The sequence below is a fragment of the Mustela nigripes genome, chromosome 3 (assembly GCF_022355385.1).
Source record: "Mustela nigripes isolate SB6536 chromosome 3, MUSNIG.SB6536, whole genome shotgun sequence".
Classification (NCBI taxonomy): domain Eukaryota; kingdom Metazoa; phylum Chordata; class Mammalia; order Carnivora; family Mustelidae; genus Mustela; species Mustela nigripes.
In genome coordinates this window covers 174,156,630-174,181,780 of record NC_081559.1, presented here as the reverse complement: position 1 = coordinate 174,181,780, position 25,151 = coordinate 174,156,630, and the positions used below count along the sequence as shown (strand labels likewise).

At 38.1% G+C, this 25,151-nt stretch overlaps 1 protein-coding gene across 4 annotated transcripts in view; it reads left to right on the top strand.

The window, feature by feature from the left end:
* Positions 1 to 5,070, top strand: part of TRPS1 (transcriptional repressor GATA binding 1) — a 251,168-nt gene extending 246,098 nt beyond the window's left edge. For all 4 annotated transcript variants that reach the window (XM_059395064.1, XM_059395065.1, XM_059395062.1 and 1 more), the window contains one exon: positions 242 to 5,070. In XM_059395064.1, the coding sequence (XP_059251047.1) occupies positions 242 to 1,303 (1,062 nt within the window). In that variant the 3' untranslated portion in view covers positions 1,304 to 5,070. The remainder of the gene's footprint in view (positions 1 to 241) is intronic.
* Positions 5,071 to 25,151: the final 20,081 nt, after the last annotated feature.

Genomic DNA, 25,151 nt, shown 5'->3' with positions numbered 1-25,151 from the left:
GAAAGTTTTCAGGGCTCCCTGCAGAGTTGGACTTGATTTAATTAGGCTAAAATAGTGTGCTTTGGTGACTGCCTCTGATCCTGCTCAGGGCAAGAGGAGGAGATTTAGTAAACCTATAACGTCAAGTCCTACCCTTGCTTTGAACTTAAGTGTGGTTCATGTTTGTGAGGAATTGCTAATGAGTTTTAATGTATTTTCTCACGTTTCCCTTTTATGTATTGTACGTGTGTGTTCTCTGCAGACTCCCAGGCCTTTAAACATCATTAAACAAAACAACGGTGAGCAGATTATTAGGAGAAGGACAAGAAAGCGCCTTAACCCAGAGGCACTGCAGGCTGAGCAGCTCAACAAACAGCAGAGGGGCGGCAGCGAGGAGCAGGTCAACGGAAGCCCCTTAGAGAGGAGGTCGGAAGACCATTTAACCGAAGGTCACCAGAGAGAAATTCCGCTCCCTAGCCTGAGTAAATACGAAGCCCAGGGTTCATTGACTAAAAGCCATTCTGCTCAGCAGCCGGTCCTGGTCAGCCAAACTCTGGATATTCACAAAAGGATGCAACCTTTGCACATTCAGATAAAAAGTCCTCAGGAAAGTACTGGAGACCCAGGAAACAGTTCATCCGTGTCAGAAGGGAAAGGAAGTTCTGAGAGAGGCAGTCCCATAGAAAAGTACATGAGACCTGCAAAACACCCAAATTATTCACCACCAGGCAGCCCTATTGAAAAGTACCAGTACCCCCTTTTCGGACTTCCGTTTGTACATAATGACTTCCAGAGTGAAGCTGATTGGCTGCGGTTCTGGAGTAAATATAAGCTCTCCGTTCCTGGGAATCCGCACTACTTGAGTCACGTGCCTGGCCTACCAAATCCTTGCCAAAACTATGTGCCTTATCCCACCTTCAATCTGCCTCCTCATTTTTCAGCTGTTGGATCAGACAATGACATTCCTCTAGATTTGGCGATCAAGCATTCCAGACCTGGGCCAACTGCAAATGGTGCCTCCAAGGAGAAAACGAAGGCACCGTCCAATGTAAAAAGTGAAGGTCCCTTGAATGTAGTAAAAACAGAGAAAGTTGATAGAAGTACTCAAGATGAACTGTCCACAAAATGTGTGCACTGTGGCATTGTCTTTCTGGATGAAGTGATGTATGCTTTGCATATGAGTTGCCATGGTGACAGTGGCCCTTTCCAGTGCAGCATATGCCAGCATCTTTGCACGGACAAATACGACTTCACAACTCATATCCAGAGGGGCCTGCATAGGAACAATGCACAAGCGGAAAAAAATGGAAAACCTAAAGAGTAAAACCTTAGCACTTAGCACAATTAAATAGAAATAGGTTTTCTTGATGGGAATTCAATAGCTTGTAATGTCTTATGAAGACCTATTAAAAAAATACTTCATAGAGCCTGCCTTATCCAACATGAAATTCCCTTCTTTTATTCTTTCTTTTGATGAGTAGGTTACCGAGGTTAAAAAGTGAGACAAATGGTCAGTGAGAAGAAAAAACAATGGAAGATGGTAAATAGTCATGTTTTAGAACCTGGTTACGTCAAAAAAACCATCTTGGCAAATGGGTACTGTGGAAACGGTCCATAAGAAGTATCACCTGACTCTCATGATTATGTTTGTCGAGATGGAGATCAAACCTATCTAGAATTTTGAAAGGGTTTACATATTATGATCCTAATGCAGTATTGGGCTGGCCATGGGTCCATTTGTTCACAAACCCGGACGTTGTTGCCTAAATTTAGAAGTATCACGAAATCCTAGGCAGATGAGGAGAAATCTACTCCCCAGGGCCGCGAAAGGAAAATGGCGCCTCTTCCAGCAGTCTCCTCTCATTGACCATGTTTCCGACCTAGACCTAGAAATGCGAGCCGTGGTTAGGCTTGGTGAGAGAGCAGCAGGGAAGGTGACAGCCGACGGCACGGGGATTTTGGCCGGCCCTGCCTGTACATACACATGCACACCCTCTCTGATATTTTTGTCCTTTAGATGTTCAGACTCCTTTCAAAAGTAGTCCTTTTGTCGGCAATTTAGGTTCATTTTGTCCAAATATATATGCATCTTTACAAAACAGTGTCCTCAGTGCTTACGTAGTCTTTTTTTTATTTTTTTTTTAAAGCCAGATGTTTCTTTCTCGTATGTGATAAAGCGGTCTGGATTTGTTTTTTAAGCCTCCTCTTGGTCACCAATCTCACTTGGCACGTTTTATAACTAAAGGGATGCCCCCCCCCCCCGCCTCAGTTCAAAAAGATTAGATGGATACAAAAGTTCAGACCATGGGCTGAAATTTGTTTAGAGTACATGGTATTTCTCTACAAGGTAACCTGCTGTATTATTTATTTTCTTTTGGTTAAATAGAAGTTCCAAACTTTGTGGCCAGGCAGCGTCTAAGGTTACGTTACCACAGACTGACAGTTGGTATATGTACCAGTCATTCCCTTCATTAGATTTATACAGGTTTAGTTAAGTAGCATTAAATAGGATTCTTAGAAGTCTATCTTCATAGTACTTTTAATACTTAAGGCTTTGTAAAACTATCCATGAAGGGAAAGCTCCTCAGCATAACTGCTCAGGGAAATAGGGCTACATAACTGAACATTAAGTAATTGGTTAAAGGTGCTGTTAGTCGAGCCTCAATGCTTGCTACAAGGATGTATGTACAAGGACTGACTTTAATAATTTGCATTATATTGTCCCAACCAGTAGTTTATTTTTTGCCACGGAGATGTAGAAGATATTACAAGCTACTGGATGCACTGTCAGATTAACTTATTTCATTAAAGAAGTTGGGAAAACAAATAGGAAAAAAAAAAACTTATTTTTCTAGTAAATATTAATGTATTACATTTCAAATAATGGTGCCTGACATATTGAATAATTATTTTCTACAGTGTACGTATGCAACAAAGATACTCCATCATGCATTAGAGTCTGTTCTGGCTCTGCCTAGCTGTTTACATTTGCAAATGTAGCAAACAAGGTAATGAAGCAACTATTTCTATTGCGGTAGATACCTTTTTTGTGTGTGTGTGTGTGCATTAAAGTTGTAAACGGTAACATGAAACAAATGGAAGTTCTTGATATAATGGTATGGAAAACAAGAAGGAAATGAAAATATTTTTATGCCTACTTAGGAAAAAAAAGGGTAGCACTATTCATTCCAAGTACTTTTTTTTTTTTAAATTTTTAAGCTCTTAACTCACATTGTTATGCTTAAAATGATAAACATATATCCTCTTTTTATTGCTTTTGTCTATGTTTCGGATGAAACATTTCAGAAATTATTTTGATAAGCGCTGCTGGCCCCCGCAGCCCTGGTGTTTTTATTGCGTTCTGTAGCCGTGTTTGCACTCAGTTTTACAGAATTCCCAGTTGCTTTGTATTGTTTTGTTGTGTTTGGGTTTTGTTTCTTTTTCCCAGTGCCAGGTCTTTGTTCCTTCAAGTTGGATGGCAGGTAGAGTTCAAGCAGTTTGTGACTGTCGTAGTGAATGAAGTTAAAAATGTCTTTCTGATGTGTTGTCATTTCCATTCTTGCATTTTTGTTTTCATGTTAAAAACAAAAACAAAACAAAAAAAAAAGCAAAAAACAAAACAAAACAAAAAAAAGGGAGAGAAAGAGAAGAAAAAGAAATCAGGACTAAGCCTTCAGCTTCAGTTTCATTTTGAAAGGACCCTAGTCTCATCTCACCTGTCTAGCTCTACTCTTCACATAAGCTGAAATCAAGAGGTGGAGTGAGGACCTCTGACATGCAAATTATGTGATACTGATTTATCTTTCTTAGGAATGTCAGTGAATGCATCTCAGGATGTACAGGCAGACTTGAGAGGTGGCCATTAAAGATCTCAGAAACAGAGGAGATGTCCCAAACAACAAAACAATATTTCATTTTCTTAGTAAAAAGACTAGTAACAAGGTACACTGTGGCAACCCTTAAGCAACATTTTACATGGACTGCTCAAATCAGCAAAATGCCAGAAGTTTGGTGAACTTGGGCAATATTACAGGTATGACTCTTTGGGCAAAACTACTCCATAAACAATTTCTCCAGTGTGTCAGACACAAATAGGTTGTTCATTTTTGGCATGTATTCCTTTTTCTTTTTCTTTTCTTTTTTTTTTAATCTGATTTTTGTTTTCTCAGACATAGTAGTAATGATTAGCATTGGAAAATACATATCACTATTCTTGGAATATTTATGGTCAGTCTACTTTCAGTAGAATATTCTTGGATAGCATTGACATGATAGATCTTATTCCATATTCCTTTATTATTGATTATTTTATTTTCATTTTTGTTTTCATTGTTATACATATTTTGATGGAGAAGAGGTTGGGCTTTTTTTTAAAAAATGAAAATTTATTGTAACACTAAAATACCCCTTATTTTTGGACCTTTGAAAAGCCTTTGTTTCATCTCTCAAAATACATTATAAAAATGGTTAGTTGTTATTTTTATTTGGTTTTAAGGTTTCCGAATGATTTTACCTTAAATTGTGATTTTTAAATGAGCTATTTAGGTACTTATTCTTTTTTTTTTTAAGGACTTTGGAGATGATTTAGGAATTTTTCCCTCTTGGAAAAGGCTTCCCTATGATGAAAACTATATGCCAGCTAAAATTGTATGCCATTGAAAAACTGTCAGTCTTCTGAAATTACTTGTTTCTATTCTGAATCAAGCTTTGAGTCAAACTTTAGGTCAGGACCAGCTCATGCATTCATTCTGCCTTTTCTTACTCTTTCTTTCTCCCTCTCTCACTCATATAATAATACTGTTGTTTGGGATAGAAAAAATCATAACAAGCCAGCCCACCTTGGAAGGATGTGGATTGAGAGACACTACAGGACTCTTAGGGAATGAGAAAAGGATGGAGCTCTAACCCTTAATGTGTTCACTCTGTAGTTCAAAAGGAAAAGAGTGTGCCCATTCTTCCTACATGACATATTGAGATGTTCTTTTTAAAAAAAATCAACTTTTAAGATAGTGATGTTTTGTTCTAAACTGTTCTCTTTTAGTAAAAGTAGATTTTAGAAAACAAGCATGGGGATTCTTTTCTAAGGTAATATTAATGAGAAGAAGAAAAAAAAAGTGATTATCTTTAACAGCTCTTTGTTGAAGCCTGTGGTAGCACATTACATTTATGATTGCACATGTGCACATAATCTATTATGATCCAATGCAAATACAGCTCCAAAAATATTAAATGTATATATATTTTAAAATGCCTGAGGATATACATTTTTTTCTTAATAAATTGAAGAGTACCAATACTATTGCTACTAAAATAATTATTAGCCTTCTGCTGTGTGGCTGCAAAACATCACCAAGGTGACCCATCTTGAGATCTCTGAACTGCTGCCTATTGAGTTAGTGAACATTAACGCAATTCCAGAGTGGGGATATCTGTCATCCAGTGGTAGAAGCATGGAGGAAAGAAGCTGGTGCTCAGCTCCTGCACTGTATGCCAGCCTTTTGCCTAACGTTTACATGAGCTCACAGTCTTTGGGTTGAGGGTCATGGGAAAAAAATAAAATAAAATAAAATCGAAGGCGTCTTTGTTAAGCCAGTAGGTTAGAGCTTGCTGGCCATCCCTAGATCACAGGAGAAAATGGTGGGCTTGAAAATCAACCAGAATATGAAACTAAATATGCTAACCAAAGGTAGGTACTATTAGGAGGAATCCCATCAGTAGGCAGCTGTAAATGAGAAGAGGGTAGGAGGACATGCATTGGGACTTGGAAGGGCTGTGTTACTTTCCCAAAGAAATATCCGGCCAAGGACAGAGGGATGGCTTCTTTGGAGAACACTTCCTTTCGGTTTTCCATTACTGTTTCATAGACAGCTGAGTCATGCATTCTTGATATTTAGAAATTGTCCACAACTACTGGCAGTAATTAGGACCTCTGGAAGATGCTAGGGCAGAAATGGGTGAAGTCAGGGATGAAGAAAATGTGAAATTCAACGTTGATCCACACATGGAAACTGGACAATGTATGCTCATGTGTTGTTGGCCTTGAAAGGAAAGGTAGAGCTGTAAGCTTCACTCTGTCCTACACCAGAGAAAAGCAAGAGTAACTTTCTGTGGAAGTAACATTTTTAGCCTTCATCAGAGAAGATGGTCCTTCAAGACCCATAAGTCCCAAAACTGGATCCTGATTCTACCCCCGGTTGTTGATTTCATTTTATGACCTGCAGTAAATCACTTTTTCTTTTTGTTCCTCAGGTTCCTCACCTGTAAAATGGAAAAAATATATTAATAATAATAATATTAATAATAATAATAATGATAATGTAGTACTTGTTTTGTAAAGCACTTTGAGATCCTTGGTTGAAAGGCACCATGGGAGTGCCAAGTATTATTATATGGCCAAGGGGCTTATTTAAACTCTCAGTTCCCAAGGGCCATGAAAGGTTGGGGTCATTTTTGTTAAACATGAGCTGTAAATATCATACTAGACAGCCTGTAGTGTTGACTATGAAGAGGCAAAACTATTACAAGGCTGATAAAACAATAGTTTCTTAATGGCTACCAACAAGGCAAATATCACAATAAGAAATGCCAAATTTCTTAGGGTGGACTATTGACAACGTGGATAATTGTGGGGTGGGGTGGGGTTGGGAAACATCTCAAAATGCCAATGTAAAATTAACTTACAGCAATATTCACCAGCAGAAAATGTCTTTCATATGGAATGATTTCATGTTGCTAAAGAAAAAATTCAATTTGTAGTCCTGATTTGAATATTAGAATGTTGGCTATAATAGTTCTGTTCTTACAACACATGGAATTTTTTTTTTTTGTTTTATTTAATTTTGTTTTTCATAGTGCATGTTCATTTCTACTCACAAACATGTTCTTGGTGTATTTCTTATGCAAACAATCTTCAGGCAGCAAAGATGTCTGTTACATCTAAACTTGAATAATAAAGTTTTACCACCAGTTATACATAATGGCGTTGGTATGGTTTATATGGATTCACTTTCATCCACACAGCAATAGGAAATACAGACCATTGTAACATATGGACAGGCTCTGATAAATTGAGATGGTGAAATCAGATCATTTTCGAAAATATTACTAAGATCTAAAAGGCCTGGATTCTCCTACTGATGGATCTTATGTTAAAAAAAAAAAAAAAAAAAAAAATATATATATATATATATATATATATATATATATATTTATACACACACACACACACAGTTTCTTGAGGAAGGCTAACCAAAAAAAGTGCTTATTTCAAAAACATTCATTGAGTATTAAGTATCCAGAATTGAGTATTGTGTAATGGTTATGTTACAATATGTAAAAACTCCTGCTTTTGAACCTTAACTTTGATTCAATTCAGTGTACCCACATAGAATGTAAAGATCCTGGTAATTATCTCAAAAAGTTTATATTGATATATTACATGTCTTGTTTGTTTGCTTAAAATGAAATTAATCAGAGGAGGTTTCCTGAAGGATGATTTTGAAAGAGGGAAGAGACAGAAGAAATCCAGGTAGGAGAAGGACATGGGAAAATTCAACCAAGTGTTTGTAGCCAGAAAGAAACACACAGAAAAGACAGAACTACTTAAAGTATTTGTTTATGTATTTACTTACTTACTTTCTTAAAGTATTTAAATAACTAATTGCTTCAGAAGATTTGTTTTGAAAATTTCAAATTAATTAATATCTACCCTCCTTACACAATCTTCGCTTCTGATTTTTGTGAGCCTAAATTAATAAGTCAATGTGTTTATTTATTTGTTTGTTTTTTCTAGCTTTCTCTTCTCCCTTGTTTTGAAAACAGCAGAGCCTAGACTTTGAGGGGCTTTCATAATGGCGACAAGTTTGTTTCACAGCTGGAGCAACATTCCCCGGATAAGAGTGTAGTAGTAACACTTAATGTGATTTCTTTACTTAGAGCCTGATTCTCCTATGGGGACCACTTTTCAGATAAAGTTGAATACACTTTGTTCTCACCCAGAACTGTCAGAATCCCATGCAGAAAGAACTCTGTAACCATCAGCTGTTTACCATGGTTTGAGGGAAAAGAAGAAGAATGAGTCAGCACTAGGAGTTCTCACTCACCTTTTGGTCTCCCATCTCTGAGAGGGTAAAACCGGGGTCAGAAACTCAGTTGCACAAAGGATGCAGGCAAGTCGCCCATGTAGGGGAGCCAGCTGGGTGGAGACCTGGGGAACCAGAGGGCTGTATAAAGGTAGCCTTTCCTCAGCTCTAAGAACAGTGCCAAGCTGACTTGGGTTGCAGATTTTCAGTTTTCCAGAAAAACTGGACAAAGGGAATTTGCTGTGAAATCTCTAATTTTTAATGTCTGATTTGACTTTTTTTTTTTTTTAAATATTGTAAGCCAAGCAAAACACTTGTTCAGAATAAATTCCACCCCGAGACAGGCAATGTGTGACCCCTGGAGCTTGAACAATAGTGAACTCTGGTAACTGGCAGGGAGGAAATTGGGCAAAGCGGTGAGGTTAGCTGTGGTTCCTCTGGGTTTTGTCTCAGGTCCCAGTGCACCTCCAGCTCTGCCAGGAAACCCGAAAGCACCGTGGCAGCAGCACCTGCCTGATTCTTTCAGAGCCAAATTTGCTTAAGACGAAAAACATTTGCTCAGAAGACAAGCAAGCCTTCATTTTTGAGCATACTGCTAATTAGTCTGTACTTTTATTCTCCGTCTTTGTAACCCCCAAGTAACGTTTTGGGTTTTTTTTTCTGTTTTTAACACTGGGATGAACAAAGAAACTTTAAAAACGATTGAAAGTTGCTAAAGTAAATGGTGAGCAATGTCCAAGCCCCTCTCCAAGTCACATTTTTGAGTGAAAATAACAGCGGTAGAAAAGTAGAGCCTAATAGTTGATGGAAAAGGAGAGGTTTTTTTTCATGTTAGAGCTGATTGTTTTAATGCAAATATCTAATAGATATTTCTCTGACTAAAAATAAGCAATCTTTATAATTAAATCTCATTGCTACTTTTACAATGCCGTTCTCCAATATGTTGGATGTCAGTAATCTGAAAGTCACCTTCCCTAAGTGTTAAAGTACTGATACACAATATATTACATGAGATAACAACCCATTCTCCCAACCTTTTTGCGATAACAACAACAGAACATGTAACAAATACTAACCTTTTCCTTCAGGTAAACAGACACTGGGATAGCAAATGCGATTAGCAGGAAAATATCAGAGAAATTCTTTAACTTATTCCCATAAATAAGTGCATTTCCAAATTAAAATTGCAGAAGGACTCAACTGTAAGCAATTTCCCAGGAACACTCACGAACTCAAACCCCACAAATACATCACAGACTTCTCAGAATGTACACCACCTCTCACATGAAAGCAGTTTCTGCCTTCCTCCTGTTTACACATTAGTCCATTTTTAGAGTTCGTATATTCTACAACCAGTGGTGTGTTCTTCAGACCTTAAATCGCCTTAGGTATTTTCTTTCAACATAGCACATATTACCCAATGAATTAATGGATCCGAAAAAGCATAAATGCACCAGTTAGTTTACAAAGATCAATTTGATACCATCATGATGGCTTATTTTCTATGTTTTTTTTTTTACGTTGCTTTGATGATTTTTTTTTTCTATAGCAAAATTATCATTACTGTTATTTTTTGGTGGTGGTGGTGACTGTGTGGTACAAGCCCAGGCTTCGTAAATTCATTGAGCAACGACCAACTGAGTATTTACTATGTACCAGGCACTATTCCAAGCATTTGGACTGCATCAATGAAGAAAACCAGACCAAAACTCCTGTTTGTATGGAAAGGAGACAGACAATAAGCATACATGCACAATAAACAAATATATAAATAGCCTTTCATGTTGGAAGCTGATGCATGCTCTGGGGAAGAAAAGCAGAGTTCAAGGCCGTAGAGTGGATGGTTGCCATATTCATTAGGCTAACTAACAGTACAGCTCTCATCTGAGCCAAGACTTAAAGGAGGAACTGGCAGAGTGTGCAGCACATGCAAAGGCCCCGAGGTGAGAGAGCATATCTGGTAAGTTCGAGAAAGAGCAAGGTGGCCAATGTGGCTGAGGCAGGCAAACCAGAGGGAGAATATTTAGAAACTCACTCGGAAATGAAAGTATTGAGATTAGAGGAGATCAGGTCATTTAGGACATTGTAGGCCACTCTGGCTAGTACGACTTTTATTCTGTCTGAAAAAGGGAGGTATTTTAGTGTTTTGAGCAGAGGATTGTTATTTGATGTATGTTTAAATGGGAACATTCTCTTCTACGCTTCCAGTAAATCACAGGAGGTGAGGATACAAGGACAGAAGGAAGGAAACCAGGTTGGAAGCTAATTTAGTCATCTCTGCAAGAGAGAACAGGAGCAGAAAAGCAGTTAAAATTCCAGAAATCATTAGAAGGAGAACAAACTAGATGGCCTGGATGCGGGGTGGGTGAGAAAGAGTTGAGTTAAGAATTACTCCAAGATTTTTAGACTCCAAGTCTAAGCAAACTGGAAAAAATAGATTTGGTGGATGGAGTTTGGAGTGGGGAGGAAAAGGAGTTAAATTTGGGACAAGCTACATTTATGGTCCAAAGGTCAAGTAGACTGTTAGATCTAGGAGTTGGAAGTTAGGCATTAGCCTTAGCACCTAGACAATGTTTAAAACCATAAGACTGGCTGAGATAATCGAGGGAGGGAACAGAGGTGGAAAAACACTCAGTATTTGAAATCAAGACAATGAGGAGATACTAGTGATGGAAACTGAGGAGGAAACCACCTGTAAGATAGAAGGAAAATGAGAGTAAGGTATCTTGGAAGCCACGGAAAATGAAAACCTATCACGAAGCAGGAAGCCATTGACCTTAGAAAATACTGCTAATAGGGCAAGTGGGAAAACGCTCATTAATTTTGGCAGTGTGAAGGTCACCGGCAGGGTGGGCTGTGTACTTTGCAGGGCCCAGAGCAAACCGAACCTGAAAGCCTCCGTGTTCAGAAATTCCCAATTTCAGGACGGCGGCATTGGGGCTTCCAATGAAGCTCAGGACCCCGTGCCCCTACCTGGATCGCATGCCCGCGTACCTGCCCCTGATTGGCAGGGCATCGACAAAAACGTTTGATCAACGGGATGGGAAGGGAAAGTCTGAGGGAGTATACATGAGAAGACAAAGAAAGGTTTGCAAAACAATATCCCATTGGGGGAGTTTTGCTGTAACATGGATTGGAAAAAGGAATGATAAGCTGGCAAGAGATGTTGAATCAACAGAAAGTCATTTGGTTTTGTTTTAGAGTGGGAGAAATAAAAACATGTTCCTTTGCCAAGGAGGAGGATACAGTAAGGAGGGCTTTATTCATTTTCCAAAAGAGAGGTGGATAACAGCCGGAGTCATGTTCTTCGATAGACGAGTGACTGAAAAGAGAGAGCATCTCACACCCAAATGGAGAGAAGGACTTTGGAAAAGCAACTGGAACCGTTCACATTCTCAGTCACAGCTGGCAAAGCAGACTCCAGTAGACACAGACTTTGGGACATGTGTAGCTGCAAGAGTCGAGTCCCCGAAAGCTCTATTTTTTTCTGGTGACACTCCGGTTCTGCCTATTACTACATTCAGAACTCCAAAGCATTTCATTCAGAATGAAACAAGACCACGGACACATTAAAGAAGCCGATATGGCTTCGTTCTATCCCAATGGCATGTGGATATTTGGATAAATTCAGAAAACTGTCACTTAGCTGAAAATAGTGTTTGAATCTCACTTAAAAAAAGCTTCTAGGGACGCCTGGGTGGCTCAGTAGGTTAAGCATCTGCCTTCGGCTCAGGTCATGATCCCAGCGTCCTGGGATCAAGTCCTACATCAGGCTCCTTGCTCGGCAGGGAGCCTGCTTCTCCCTCTGCCTCCGCCTGCCATTCTGTCTGCCTGTGCTTGCTCTCTCTCCCTCTCTCTCTGACAAAAAATAAATAAAATCTTTTTAAAAAAAAATTGCTTCTAAAAATCTGCCCCAACATATTCATCTTGTTGAGCTCAGAATGTTATCTCTCATTTCTTAATTCTATTTTTTAAAAGCATGCATTTTGTTATGCTAATAAGGAACACCACAGGAAGTATGGCCTTCTTAGTTTCTCTTAATGCCATTTCCTGAAGTTACACCCCATAAAAGGCAGAGTTTTACCAAATTTTCCTTATGACTGCGATTGGTTTTTTTGAGTGCATTAATTCATGCTTGCTGAGTCCTGATTCTAGACTCAGAACTGCACATGGGCGGTAACAGACACAAAAGAGGGTTCAAATCTGGTACTTACTCTTGATTTTTCTTCAAGCGTCCAGCTGATTCAGTTAGAAGGTGGCTTAATTTTAAGTTTTTTCATTTGGGAGCATTTTCTGAATCTTTCCTTATTGCATTTCATTACATGATGCGTTTTAGTGCCCTTAAGAAGAAGTCTCCCATTATCTTAGTAAAAGTTTATTGAAATTTTAGGAGACACTTCTCTGTTATTCCCACTATGACTTTTAAATAAGAGATCATATACTCAGCACGAAGGCTCTGGTATTTGTTAACAGTGCAACTCACAGCAACTTCTTCCTTAAGAGTGTTAACTTCAAGGAAAGCACTTAAGGAAAGTTATCTTACCTTTTTACTCTAATAGAGTAAAAATGAAAACTGGAAAACCCAAGTAAAATGAACTGTAATGACCCACAGAGGTGTTAGAGAATGAAACTGGTTTGGTTTTTCCAATATATGGTTCTTTAACCTGTAATCCAGCAATCAGCCAATGCTATTTTATTGGGGAGTTTTCTTTGCCAGCGGCAGCTGTCCTTGCCCTGTGTCCAGCCATCACACTCCAACTTGCATGCAAGCAAGTTGCCTCACAGGCCATAGCAAATGTTTACCATCCCTGAAAATCACCAAGTAGACTGCCTAATACCCTTACATTACGGACCCATGATGTTCCCTGAGACTTCAGTATTCTCAAATGCAATGGAAACCTCTTTTTCTAAATGGGTGCCCATTGCCCCTCATTTCCCAGACAGTCTCAAAAAATTTTTTTAAAGGTTTTATTTATTTATTTGACAGACAGAGACCACAAGTAGGCAGAGAGGCCTGCAGAGAGAGGAAGGGAAGCTGGCTCCCTGCCGAGCAGAGAACCTGATGAGGGGCTCTATCCCAGGACCCTGGGCTCTATCCCAGGAATCTGGGATCATGACCTGAGCTGAAGGCAGCGGCTTTAACCCACTGAGCCACCCGACTGAGTGCCCGACTGAGGCACCCCGACAGTCTCAAATTTAAAGATTGCCGGGAAGCTGGTCTTGATACCTTTGGTTGAAGTCTGCAGCGAAGGCATGCAGAAACCTTTCTCTCTTGATGCTTTTGTGTCTTTGGACACCTACTGCCCTTCCAAACCCTATTCCCTTACTAGCATCTTATTGTCCGGAAGGAAATGGGTTGTCATTTGCCTTTGAAGACGTGAGATTTTTCTTCGCCATTTTCAACGTTGTTTCATGAACAACTTCCAGGCACACTTTCTTTGATTCAAATCCATGGCCTCGACACCTTAACAGACTCCCAAGTAGATACATTTGCATTTCAATTAACTCAGTTTAAAGATGAACACATCATTCGCACAAGGCCCGCTCCTGAGTGTCTCTTTCCCAGATGGTGCTCACGTGCTCGAGTGTGCTGTAGTCACCGAAGCTTCCTCCTTTTGGCCTTCCTGCCCCAACCACTTTAACCTCAAAAACAAACTCTAAAATGTCTTAAAATTAACAAGAATTGTTCTTTTCAAGACAAACACCGATACGCAGCTCTGTTGATAGTTAAACTCAACTATGGAGCACTCTTTTACAGAAAAATATGTTTTTAATATTTTTAAAGGTATAAATACCCAGAGAAAAGAGGATTGCTTAGTAGCATGCACCACTGCTCGTGATGATTTTTGATAGTGAATGATTTGAAGGTAGACTCAAGAAATATAACTCAACAGTTTATAAACATTAATACATTACGTTGTGTTTTAAATGTCTTTGATCTGAAAGGAAGGAAGTCATGAAAGATGACAACAACAACAAAAACTGATTTAAAAGTTGTAACATGCTGACTTCTATTTCGGGGACAATTTTCATGGAATTCTTGGAAAAGTTTTATAAACAGTTCCCATAATATAAAAAAACAGAGGTACTAATAATTAATGTTTAGGATCCAACCAGCCATCAAAGAGATTCTTTATTTTCCTTTTTTAAACTACATTTTTCCCCTCAATGCATGTTTGTTGGTGGACTATGATTATTAATAGAAATAAACACATGGTGAAATTCTGGCAAGTCGGTTTACATATAATCATCCATTTACCACTTACCAAACATTCAGAGTTTATAAAAGCAGACAACCAAGGCAATCGACAGCCGTCTTACAATAAGCTAAAGAGCCAAGGCTGGCTGGCTCTTGAGGTGCCCTATACAGAGTCCTTCATACAAAGAACTGAGCTCTGCACCTTCTGGACACCTGTTAGTCTTCTATTTCCTATGATAAGTAAGTTAATTTGGCCGTATCCACAAACGTTTCTAGAAATTCTGTTGGTTACAAGTAACATCATTACAGATGTGATCCCTATGTATGGCGTTCCGTCATAATGGGTTTGGTGGTAAATAAAATAACTAGGTCATTATTTAATTCTCAAATTGTCAAAACCTAACTCTCAAAATGTTATAAACAACAAAAACATCATTCTCATAGGGAGAGTGAGTTCTAATTAAGTCCTTAAGGAAGGAACAAGCACTAGGACGAAGCTGGTTCAAAAAAGGATATGAAAGACTGAAAAGAAAGAATGCTGGAATAAGATTGCTCAATTACATATGATACAGTTCATGTCCTGTTTGGCAGTAATGACCATAACCTCTAGGGTTGTCTTCGTTACTGAATAAGAAAATCATTGTGACTGATCAGTTTTCTATAAGGTAACTTTATAGAAAAGTAAAATACTAATAATAAATAGTTATATTCTCCGGGAGAGTAGAATGATAATAAACCTTTTAAATCATGCTTAGTATGACCTCAGAAAGTAAAGCAGTTATTTTTGCCTCATTTCCCAACTTGGCTATTTTTTTTTTTTCTTAACAAATACAGAAGCATCTGGAAAAAATTAAAACATTTGCATCTTTCCAGAGTATATACTTTTCAAAAGTGAAAGTCACTTCTCCCTGTGAGTTGTGTTATGAATTATGTGTTACGTGTTATGAATTGTGAAAACATTAATGTAATTTTTGTAAAAAAAAAATTAATTTTATTTTCCGGACATAAAACTGAAATCAAATTCACCACAGTTTCAAGATAAGATTGCTCAGAAAAGATCCCTACTTCTAGCTTATAATCAATTATAAGAAATTCCTTATGGAAAATTATATAGAGATAAAAACTAGGGGATTCCAAATATCTTTGTGGGGAAATATAAATAAGTATTTTTTAATATTTTGAAGTGAGTGATGTCTCATGGAAGTGTCACATTAGACTAAAATTCAGATGAAATTTTTCTGCTCTCATTCAATATTTTATAAATCACTATAGCTTCCTTTTTTTCCAAAGCATTGAAGACTGTACCAAAAATGCCCTTTGGGCAGAGGATATTTTAGATATTTCTCTTGGGAAACCAAAATGATTCTCCCCACCCACTACTATTTTTACCTATCCCTGCTATTCCAACCATTATTTTTTAAATGATGGGCTGAGGTTACAGATACTAGTTACAGACAATGTCTTCTCCAACTACTTGCCTTTGGTCTATTTCAGAAAACATTTTTATATCTACCGGAAGAGGGCACGGAAGGGAAGAGGAGGTAAAACAATTAGAATGACTGTTGCTTGAGCCGAAAAAAACCAGCTCATTTATTCCTTGTTCTTGGTTTGTAACATTGTCTCTAATATCAGTGGACATTGAATAGACATTTTTTAGATTAAATGAAATCACTTGGTAATGACTCTGAGAATGTCCACTAGGGGAAGAAGTTTTAACAACAACAATAACAAAAGTGACATTTGGGAAATGTTTTGAAATGCCAAGCTTTTGGAATTGTCTTCCTTTCTTTAATTTAATACCTACTGAAATCAGTCACTAAATAAATACTTATTTAGTAAATCATGAAGGGCCAAGATTTAGCCGTGTTTAAGCAAGGAGCCGGAATGCAGGGGACAATCTATATCATTAAACGTACACATGAGATACAGCCGTACTCAAGTTTGATCTGGACTTACTCATCTGTGGTCCTCACAGCTTAGTTACATCAAAATCAAAAAAGTTCTCTAATGTGCCTGTACCAACTTTTTTTTTTTTTTCCTTGAAGCAGTGAGGATATAAGGGGGCAGGGGGGACGCTTCCCTGAAGTTCCTTTGGAGTCTGGAGGTGGATAGCACCTTGTGGGCCAAAATATACATTATAGACAAACTTCCACTGGGGAAAATGTGCTGTTTGTCAATTTTTTTTAACATAGTAATTTCATAGTTCTTTCATCCAATACTTATTCAGGTTGATTGAAAGACATTCCTCGACTATATTATGACAAGTACACCTCCTGTCCTCTAAGACACTATGTCAGTAGGTAAACACATTCATACTAAAAACCTGGGCCCCATCCGAGCTCTCTCCCTTTTCCCCCTCCCCTCCCCTCCCCGCAGTCAATCTTGAAACAAGCCCTGCTCATTTCACCTGCTGTGCAGTTTTCTCATCTGTCCCCTACCTTCTGCATCTCTGCCCCGGTTGAGGCATCTTTCTTCTGGGTCATGGTCCTAGTGTCCTCCCTGGATATAGTTTCTACACTGCTGCTGGGTGAGCCCTGCAAAATGCAAAGCTGACCTTGTCATTCCCCTGCTTCAAGACCTTCATGCTTCTTGCTTAGTTTACAGACGAAAACACAAGAGTTTTTGCGTTGTAAAGCCTTCAGTGCCTGGCCCCCACGGATCTTGAAAGCTCATCACATATTACGCCCTGGTAGAACGGCACTGGTTCTCATTTCACAAGCACATCAAGGACTTCTCAAGTCTGCATCATTACTTGTAACGTTGCCTCTGATAGGAGGGTGTTTCCCGCATTTATTTGCCCATCTATCTCATTACTGAACTGTCAAGACTCAGATCAGAAATTACCTCTAGCATAACTTCCCTGAACAGAGCCCTGAAAATTTCCCTCCTCCGGACTTCCTGGCACGTGCCTCTCTTTTCACGTACACCATGCTGGTAGTCTGCCTCCCTCCACGAGAGCCACACTTGAAAGGTAACTGAGGTATGACTGAGCAATTGATTGTTTTATTTTCCTTGTATTAAATTAAGTAACTGTATGTGGCCGGTGCTGTTCTACAGGGCAGTGCAGCCCTGCATTCTTCCTTAAAGGCAGTTTCATGCTATACTGCTTTTCTACTGGGAAAATAACACCAGCAACTCCATAGCTTTTCATGCCTTTTGTTTCTACGGTAAAAAGCTCCGTAATTAATTATAAGTACTTTATGTGTATTAATGTTATAAGCATCAAAGGGTCATTAAAAAAAAAAAAAGAAGGACTTCAGTTTTACTAATTTTTTGAATAATTTACTATGGCTAATATACGGAAGTGATGTGTGTTATAATAATAAGCCCCTGCCTCTGGGGCAGCTGAAACACGCTTTTCTCCCTGGGCCTTTTTAACCACTGTGAAAAATTGATTACACTTCATTTGATCTCAGGTTTATAGTATCAGTGTATTTATGTATTTCTGGGTATTTTTGGTGGTTTTATACAACAAGGAGAAAGCAAAAGCTGTGAATAATTTTCAAACTTCAACCTTAATTTCAATATTTTTAAATTTAACTGACAAGGTAATTATCCCAGAAATTGTCCTAACTCAATGATTTGTGAAACTATGATTGTCCCATTAAAATGACAGCGTACTCAATCAGGAGAGAAAAATGGTTCTCTGAGGTTTGGCCCTATTAAACCGGTTCTTTATGTTATTATCCACTTCTCCTTTCGAATATACGCAGCTGTGTGTTTCCATGCGCGTGAGGAAAAGCGTCCCAGCCAGAAGATGGCTGATGTTAGTGCAGAGCATTGGAGCAGAGGGTGAAGAGTGCAGGTTCTGCGGGCAGACTGCCCGACCGGAATCCCACAGGGCTACGTCACACTGGTGGTATGATGGAAATGGTTCAGTTGGCCACTTTCCACCGCTGTTCCTTCATGTATAAACAGGGACAATCACTGGCTCTGTCATGCCGATCTGGACCGTGCTACAGTAAAACCCCTCGTGTCTGAATTTTACAAAGCAAAGAAGCATTATTTTTTGCTAATACTGCACGCCCCTCGCAGATCAGCTGGAGGCTCTGCTCCACATGGCGCTTATTCGAGGACCCAGGTAGATACAGCAGCCATTGTCTGGACGATTGCCAGTCACCATACCAGAGGGGAAAGAGCTCAGGAAGGTTGTCTCCAGCAAGCGCACTCACCTAGAAATGACCCACTTCACTTCCCCTCATAAATCATTGGCCAGATGCAGCTCCAAGGCCAATAGTGCAAGCTGACCGCGAGCACCAGAAGGAGGCTGCAATGTTCAATGACAAGGCACTGATGATTACCACAATAATTACGCCTATCGCATATACTAAAAAGTGACTTTACACAAATTACCTAGAACGGGACCTGCGGTAGATTATTATTAACTAACGAAGAGCAAATGTGCGAAGTGTGAAATTAGTTGATTCCAATTTCATGTCAAAATACACGATTTTAGGACTCCAAGTCTGCTAAAGCCAGCTACTCTGAGGGGGAGGGGGGAAGATAACAGTGAGGTAATCCAGAGAGTTACTACTGTACTTTAATCAAGTATGATCTCTTTTAGAAAGATATTTAATTCCTTCATGCAAAAGAATCATCATTTATTCATTCATTTTTATATTCAACAAGTGTATAAAAGTATTATGCTAAGTGCTGAGGATACAGTGGTGAACTATTAATACAGAAATGGTTTCCGCCTTCAAGGGAGATGACATGTTAAGTATATAATGTGTAAATAGTCACTTAGGATTGCAATAAGTGCCGCAGAGAATTTCTATGCAGACAATGGAATGAATGATAAGTATTTAGGAATTTTATAGATCTTTAAAGTGTGCATTACATTTATTCCTCTATCATAGAACATTTATTATTAAACATCAGTGAATCCTGTGGTCAGGACCTATACCAGGCACCAGAAAAACAAAGATCATTAAGACAGGGTCCTTTCCCCAAGACTGTTTCCAACTGTGTCCCTCAGAAATTTCCATAGAAAGAAATAATCTTAATATGGCACAACAAATACCAGGAGTGAAATAAACTGAGTACCCAGGACAAGGATCTATTACATACTGGGAGAAAGAATATGAGAAAGAGCTTCTGCAAGGAGCATAGACCTGAAATCAGATTTGACGTATCATTAGGAATTAAATAGACAAAGATGGTGAAAGCCATTCCGAGTGGAACATATGTAGAGGAATGACGTTGGAGATGAATATTACAAGGAGTTCACAGAGCTTGGAGGGAGGGAGTGGTAAGGGTCAGTTTGGAGATCCTACTAGGCCAGGTCAAGGGGTTTCTAATGCCATGCTGAGTTTGTTATGCCAAAGGCCATAGAGATGAATTAAAGGAGTTTAATAAGAGAGTATGACTGAGATTTGCATTTTATAAAGATGTCTGTAACGGGTGGAATGGCTGGATGGAGACGGAGACGGGAAGAAGACAAATCAGTTAAAACTTTGCTGCCACCATGACCAAGTGGGATTTATTTCGCACTGGTAGGGGTGGGTATGTAAGGGTGATTCAACATACAAAAATCAACGTAAGACACCACATCAAGTGAACAGGATTCTGGGCAAAAAGAATATAATCATCTTGGTGGATTTAGAAAAGAAAACATTTGACACAAGAAATTTAGAAAAAGCATTTGAAGATATTCAACACTTCTTCATGATAAAAACACTGAATAAACTAGGAAGAGAGGAAACTTCATTTATTGAATACATGTGAAAAACAGGTACATCATACTTAATGGTGAAAGAAGACAGAACCATTTCCCCCTTTCCCCCTAAGATCAGAGACAAAATAAGGATGTCTACTTTTGCTACTTCTTTTCAATATTGAATAGGTTCAATCCAGCTCAGTTAGGCAAGAAAACAAAATAAGGAACATCCAGATTGGAAAGGAAAAAGTAAAACTATCTCTATTACCAGATGACATGATCTGGTACATAAAACAAATCCTAATGAATCCACTAAAAAAATTATTAGAACTAATAAATAGTCTTCGTAAAATTATGTTACAAAATATTAAAGAATCAAGAATATTTTATCCAGTGACAAGGAGCTACCTGAAAAGGAAAAAAAAAAAAAAAAAAAAAAAGACTTAAAAGGGGCACCTGGGTGGCTCAGTTTGTTAAACTTCTGCCTTTGGCTCAGGTCATGATCCCAGGGTCTTGGGATTGAGCCCTGCATTGGGCTACCTGCTTGGCGGGAAGCCTGCTTCTCCCTCTCCCACTCCCCGTGCTTGTATTCCCTCTCTTGCTGTTTCTCTCTCTGTCAAATAAATAAAATCTTTAAAAATAATAATAATAAAATAAAATAGCATCAGAAAGAATAAAATACTTAGGAACAAATTAAACAAAAAACGACCAAAACTTATGCTCTGAAAACTATAAACTAAATTTCTGAAAGAAATTAAAGACTGGAATAAGTTGAAAGGTAGCCCATATCCTAGGATTGGAAGAACTTAAATTATCAAGATGGCAATACTACCCAATTTGTTTTACAGATTCAATGCAATCTCGGTCAAAATTCTGGATGACTTATGTGCAAAAATTGACAAGCTGCTAAAATTCATTTAAAAACCCAGTGGGTCTAGAATACCTAAAACAATTCTGAAAAAGAAGAACAAAGTTGGAGGATTTAAACTATCCACTTTCAAAACTTCCTACAAGGCTACAGAAATCAAGACAATGAGATATTGCCATAAGGAGAGACATATGACTCAATGCACTAACATTGAGCGTCTAGAAATAAAGCCTCACATTTAGGATTGACTGACTTTCCACAAAAGTACCAGTACAATTAAATGGGGGCAGGGAGGATAATAGTCTTTTCCACAAATGGTTCTGGGATAATCAGATATCTACATGCAAACAGACAAGAAAAAGTTGAACCTCATCCCACATACAAAAATTAACTCAAAATGTATTAAGAACCTAAATGTAAATCTTCATGATTTTTGGATTAGTTAATGTTTTTTAAATATGAATCAAAATCACAAGTGACCAAAGAAAAAAGAAATTAGATGAACAGAGTTATAAATGATTTTTGAGATAAGTACAACCAGAGACCCTCAAGGAGAGGAAAACAGGAGATAAAAGGTATTAAGGGAGGGGCGAGTGGGTGGCTCAGTTCCTTGAGCATCTGTCTTTGGCTCAGGTCGTGCTCCCGGAGTCCTGGGATCAAGTCCTGTTTCAGGCTCTCTGCTTCTCCCTCTCTCACTCTCCGGCTTCTTCTCTTTCTGTCTGTCAAATAAATTTTTTAAAAAGTATTAAGGAAATAACATATGAAGTATTTTCAAATTTGATGAAAACTATAAACCTATATATTCAACAAGCTCGATGAATTTGAAACACAAAATATGTGAAGAAACTGCACAATGACACATCATAGTGAAGTTAACTAAAAACACTGATTAAAGAAAAAATATGAAAAATAGTCATAGATAAAAGGCAAATCATGTATAAATGCAGAGATAAGAATGTCCACAGACTTCTTGGAAATAACACAAGCAAAAGAGAATAAAGGAACATCTTCAAAATAATGAAAGAAAAAATTGTCACCTCAAATTCTACACTCACTGAAAGTGTCTTTCAAAAACAGAAGTGAAATGAACACTTTTTCAGACAGAATAGATAAAAGAATTCATCACTAACAGACTGCTCTCCAAGGAATAGAAGAAATCCACCAGGCGGAAGGAGATGATAATGGATGGAAATCTGGATCTACCTAAACCATGAAGGACACTGGAAATGGTAAAGATGACAAAAACAAATCAGTGGTTTCTGTGGCTGGGATGGGTCTCTGGAAGGAGCTGGACAGAATTATTACAATGGAATTTGAGCAAAGTTGGAGGGTGATAGATATGTTCCTTATCTTTATTACGGAGTGTGGTTTCATGGGAGAATAACTTGCCAACACTTAACAAATTATACACTTTCATTATGTGCTGTTTATTGTATGTCAATTATCGCACAATAAAACAGTTAAGTAAACAACAACAAAAAAATGTTTGAGTTGCCAGTGAAATATCCAAGTAGACCAGATCAAGATTACAACAGTAGAACAGTTTCCTTGTTGGATAGAAGAGCCTGCCATTCGGGGGAAGAATGAGATTTACAGTTATTTGTGTTCAGATGACCTTTGAATTAAATGAGAGCATCATGTTGACACACCTGAGTTGTGAATTCAGTCAGCCTGAACTTGAGCACTGGCTTTGCTACTTACTACCCATGCAACTTATTTATTTATTTATTTATTTTATTCTTCATGCCTCACTGTAAATGGGCAGAATGATAATACCAATATCACAAATTCATTACATTAAGTCCTCAATAAAGGTTACAGAAACAACAACAGGAAAGTCTTGGGAGTGGATTAGAGCTCACACAGGAAGCAAAACATGAGGGCATGTTTCACAGCCCTTTTTTCCCCACTATTGATGCCCTAAGGAGACTTTCTGAAGCATTTTCCCTAACTCTTGCCACCTCATGAAATTTTAATACCACAGTTAAACTATATATCTATTTTTGTACTATGGTCTTTGGAGGGTTACATACCTTTGTAATGGACATGAGGTTTTATTTTTTTCTTCCCCCAAGAATCCGTGTTTTCTCCCACGGGGATAATATTGTGACTCCCCACCCCAAGTTGAGAATGAATAGATTCTTGGAATAGAAATTGGATCATCATATCTGGGATGAAGAGTTGAGGATAAATGTCATAGGGGTATGATTGAATTCATCAAACTTTTTCTAAATAGGCCAAAAACTGTGGAAGAATTACACCAACTCAGCACTGTAAAATAAATGGTTTCATTAGTAGCCTGCAAGGCATATATAGGTATATGTTTATTCTGTATGAGTGGAATATAAGGAATATAAGAACCATGGGATTATGGACATTGGGGAGGGCATGTCCTATGGTGAGTGCTGTGAAGTGTGTAAACCTGGCGATTCACAGACCTATACCCTGGGGGATAAAAATATATTATATGTTTATAAAAAAATTCAAAAAATAAAAAAAAATTAAAAAATTTTTTAAAAGAACCATTAAGATGATCCTTAAGTATATTTTCAGATATCATATGTGAAACAATCAAGACAATGCCTGAACACAATCTCAAAGGTGATTTTAATTGAGATAAAGACCACAAGAAATTCCTGTCCCAGTACAGCCTTACTTAATCTTCTCCCAACAGGACACCAGACCATAATTCCTTTTCTCAACAAATTCTAATAGGCATTTATTGTGTTTGAAAATTAAGACATCTCAGTTTTTCACTTCTATAAATAATGACATAATGAATATCTGTATAGAATAAAATCTGTATATACAAAACTACATCCATTTCGATGTTAGTAAAGTCTTCAACAAAATGCTAGTTAAAGTTACCACATGAAAAAATGGTAATTATTTCATGGAATTATTGTAGAATTAATTGGTATGTGAGCAGTCTTTGTAATATCCCACATTTTTCAGCAAATATAATAGGCTTATATGATGGACGAAGTTAATTGAAAGGAACAAACTTCCAGCTATAAGATAAGTAAGTCCTGGGGGTATAATGTACAGCATGTTGACTATAGTTAACAACATAGTATTGTATATTTGAAAGTTGCTAAGAGAGTAGCAGTAAATGTTCTCATCACAAGCAAAAAAAATTTGTACCTGTTGGTGGTGATGTTTATTAAGTGTATTCTGGTAATCATTCAGCAATATATGCATGTATCAAATCCTTACATCGTACACATGAAACTAATACAATGTTATATGTCAATTTTTTAAAAAGGGAAAAATATAAGTTTTGCTTTTTCTTTTCATATTTTTTTTCCAGAGTGAGAAAAATTATGATTATTCTGGGTGGATACCAGGAAACTGGCCAAAAAACTTTTTATATTAAATTCTGTGACAAATGTGCCTTTTGCTGCCACGGTCTAGTGGCAGTGAACTACAAATGATATACGGATATGAAAACACCTGCCACTTCTTATGTGCAAAATGTCTCCATAAAGCTCTTTCTGCAGAAATATAGACAGTGGAATATCTTACACTGATACAGGCCTTCTGTTAGAAAAAGCTTGAATGTTTAGCTAAACTACAGATGCAGGAAGATCACATGGGCCCACCTCTGAGTGGGCAGGAGAATATCTGTTGCTTTAGGACAGAAGAGAAAGAATTTGGGACCAGAAAGAAACCGAGGGGACAAGGCATAACTTGCTCCTCCTCCCCTGTGAGTTGTAATGAATTGCTTAAAAAAGGCACAAGGAGCCAAATGTTAGTTAAGCATCAGTTTAGTCATCTCAAGTACAAAATTCACTGTTCATCCTGTGTGGGAGGATAATGACTTAGTGCCTGAAAGGAAATGAGGCTATTAGCTTCCCTTGAATTAAAAATCACCTGCACAAATAAGAGACTTAACCTGAATTACCTGCTCAGCCAGAAGAGAAGACGCTAGAACAGAGCTGGTGGAGACCTGGATAAGAAGTGAAAAAAAAAAGGCTGTTGCTGTTTTGTCTAACACATTTCTCAAAGTCGATCCGCAGCATCAACATCACTTGGAAACCTGTCAGGCAAATTCTTGACCCAAACTCTACTGAATCAAAAATTTGGGGGAAGGGGTCCAACAATATGTTTTATGAAGTCTTCCAAATGATTCTGATGCCCATCAAAATTTGAGTGACACTGGTCTACATACTGAGAATAGAAATACAAGACCCACATGGTCCGTGTCAGAGGGAAAATTACCCACACCTGGAATCTGGCCTGTGGCTATCAGGTTCTCACCAATCAGATGAATTCTCTTTGCTTAACTGAGGAAGTGTGGAAGGGAGCTCACGTCTTCAGAGGCCAAAATAGAAAGAAAAGGAAATTTTCTATAACTGGGAAGAA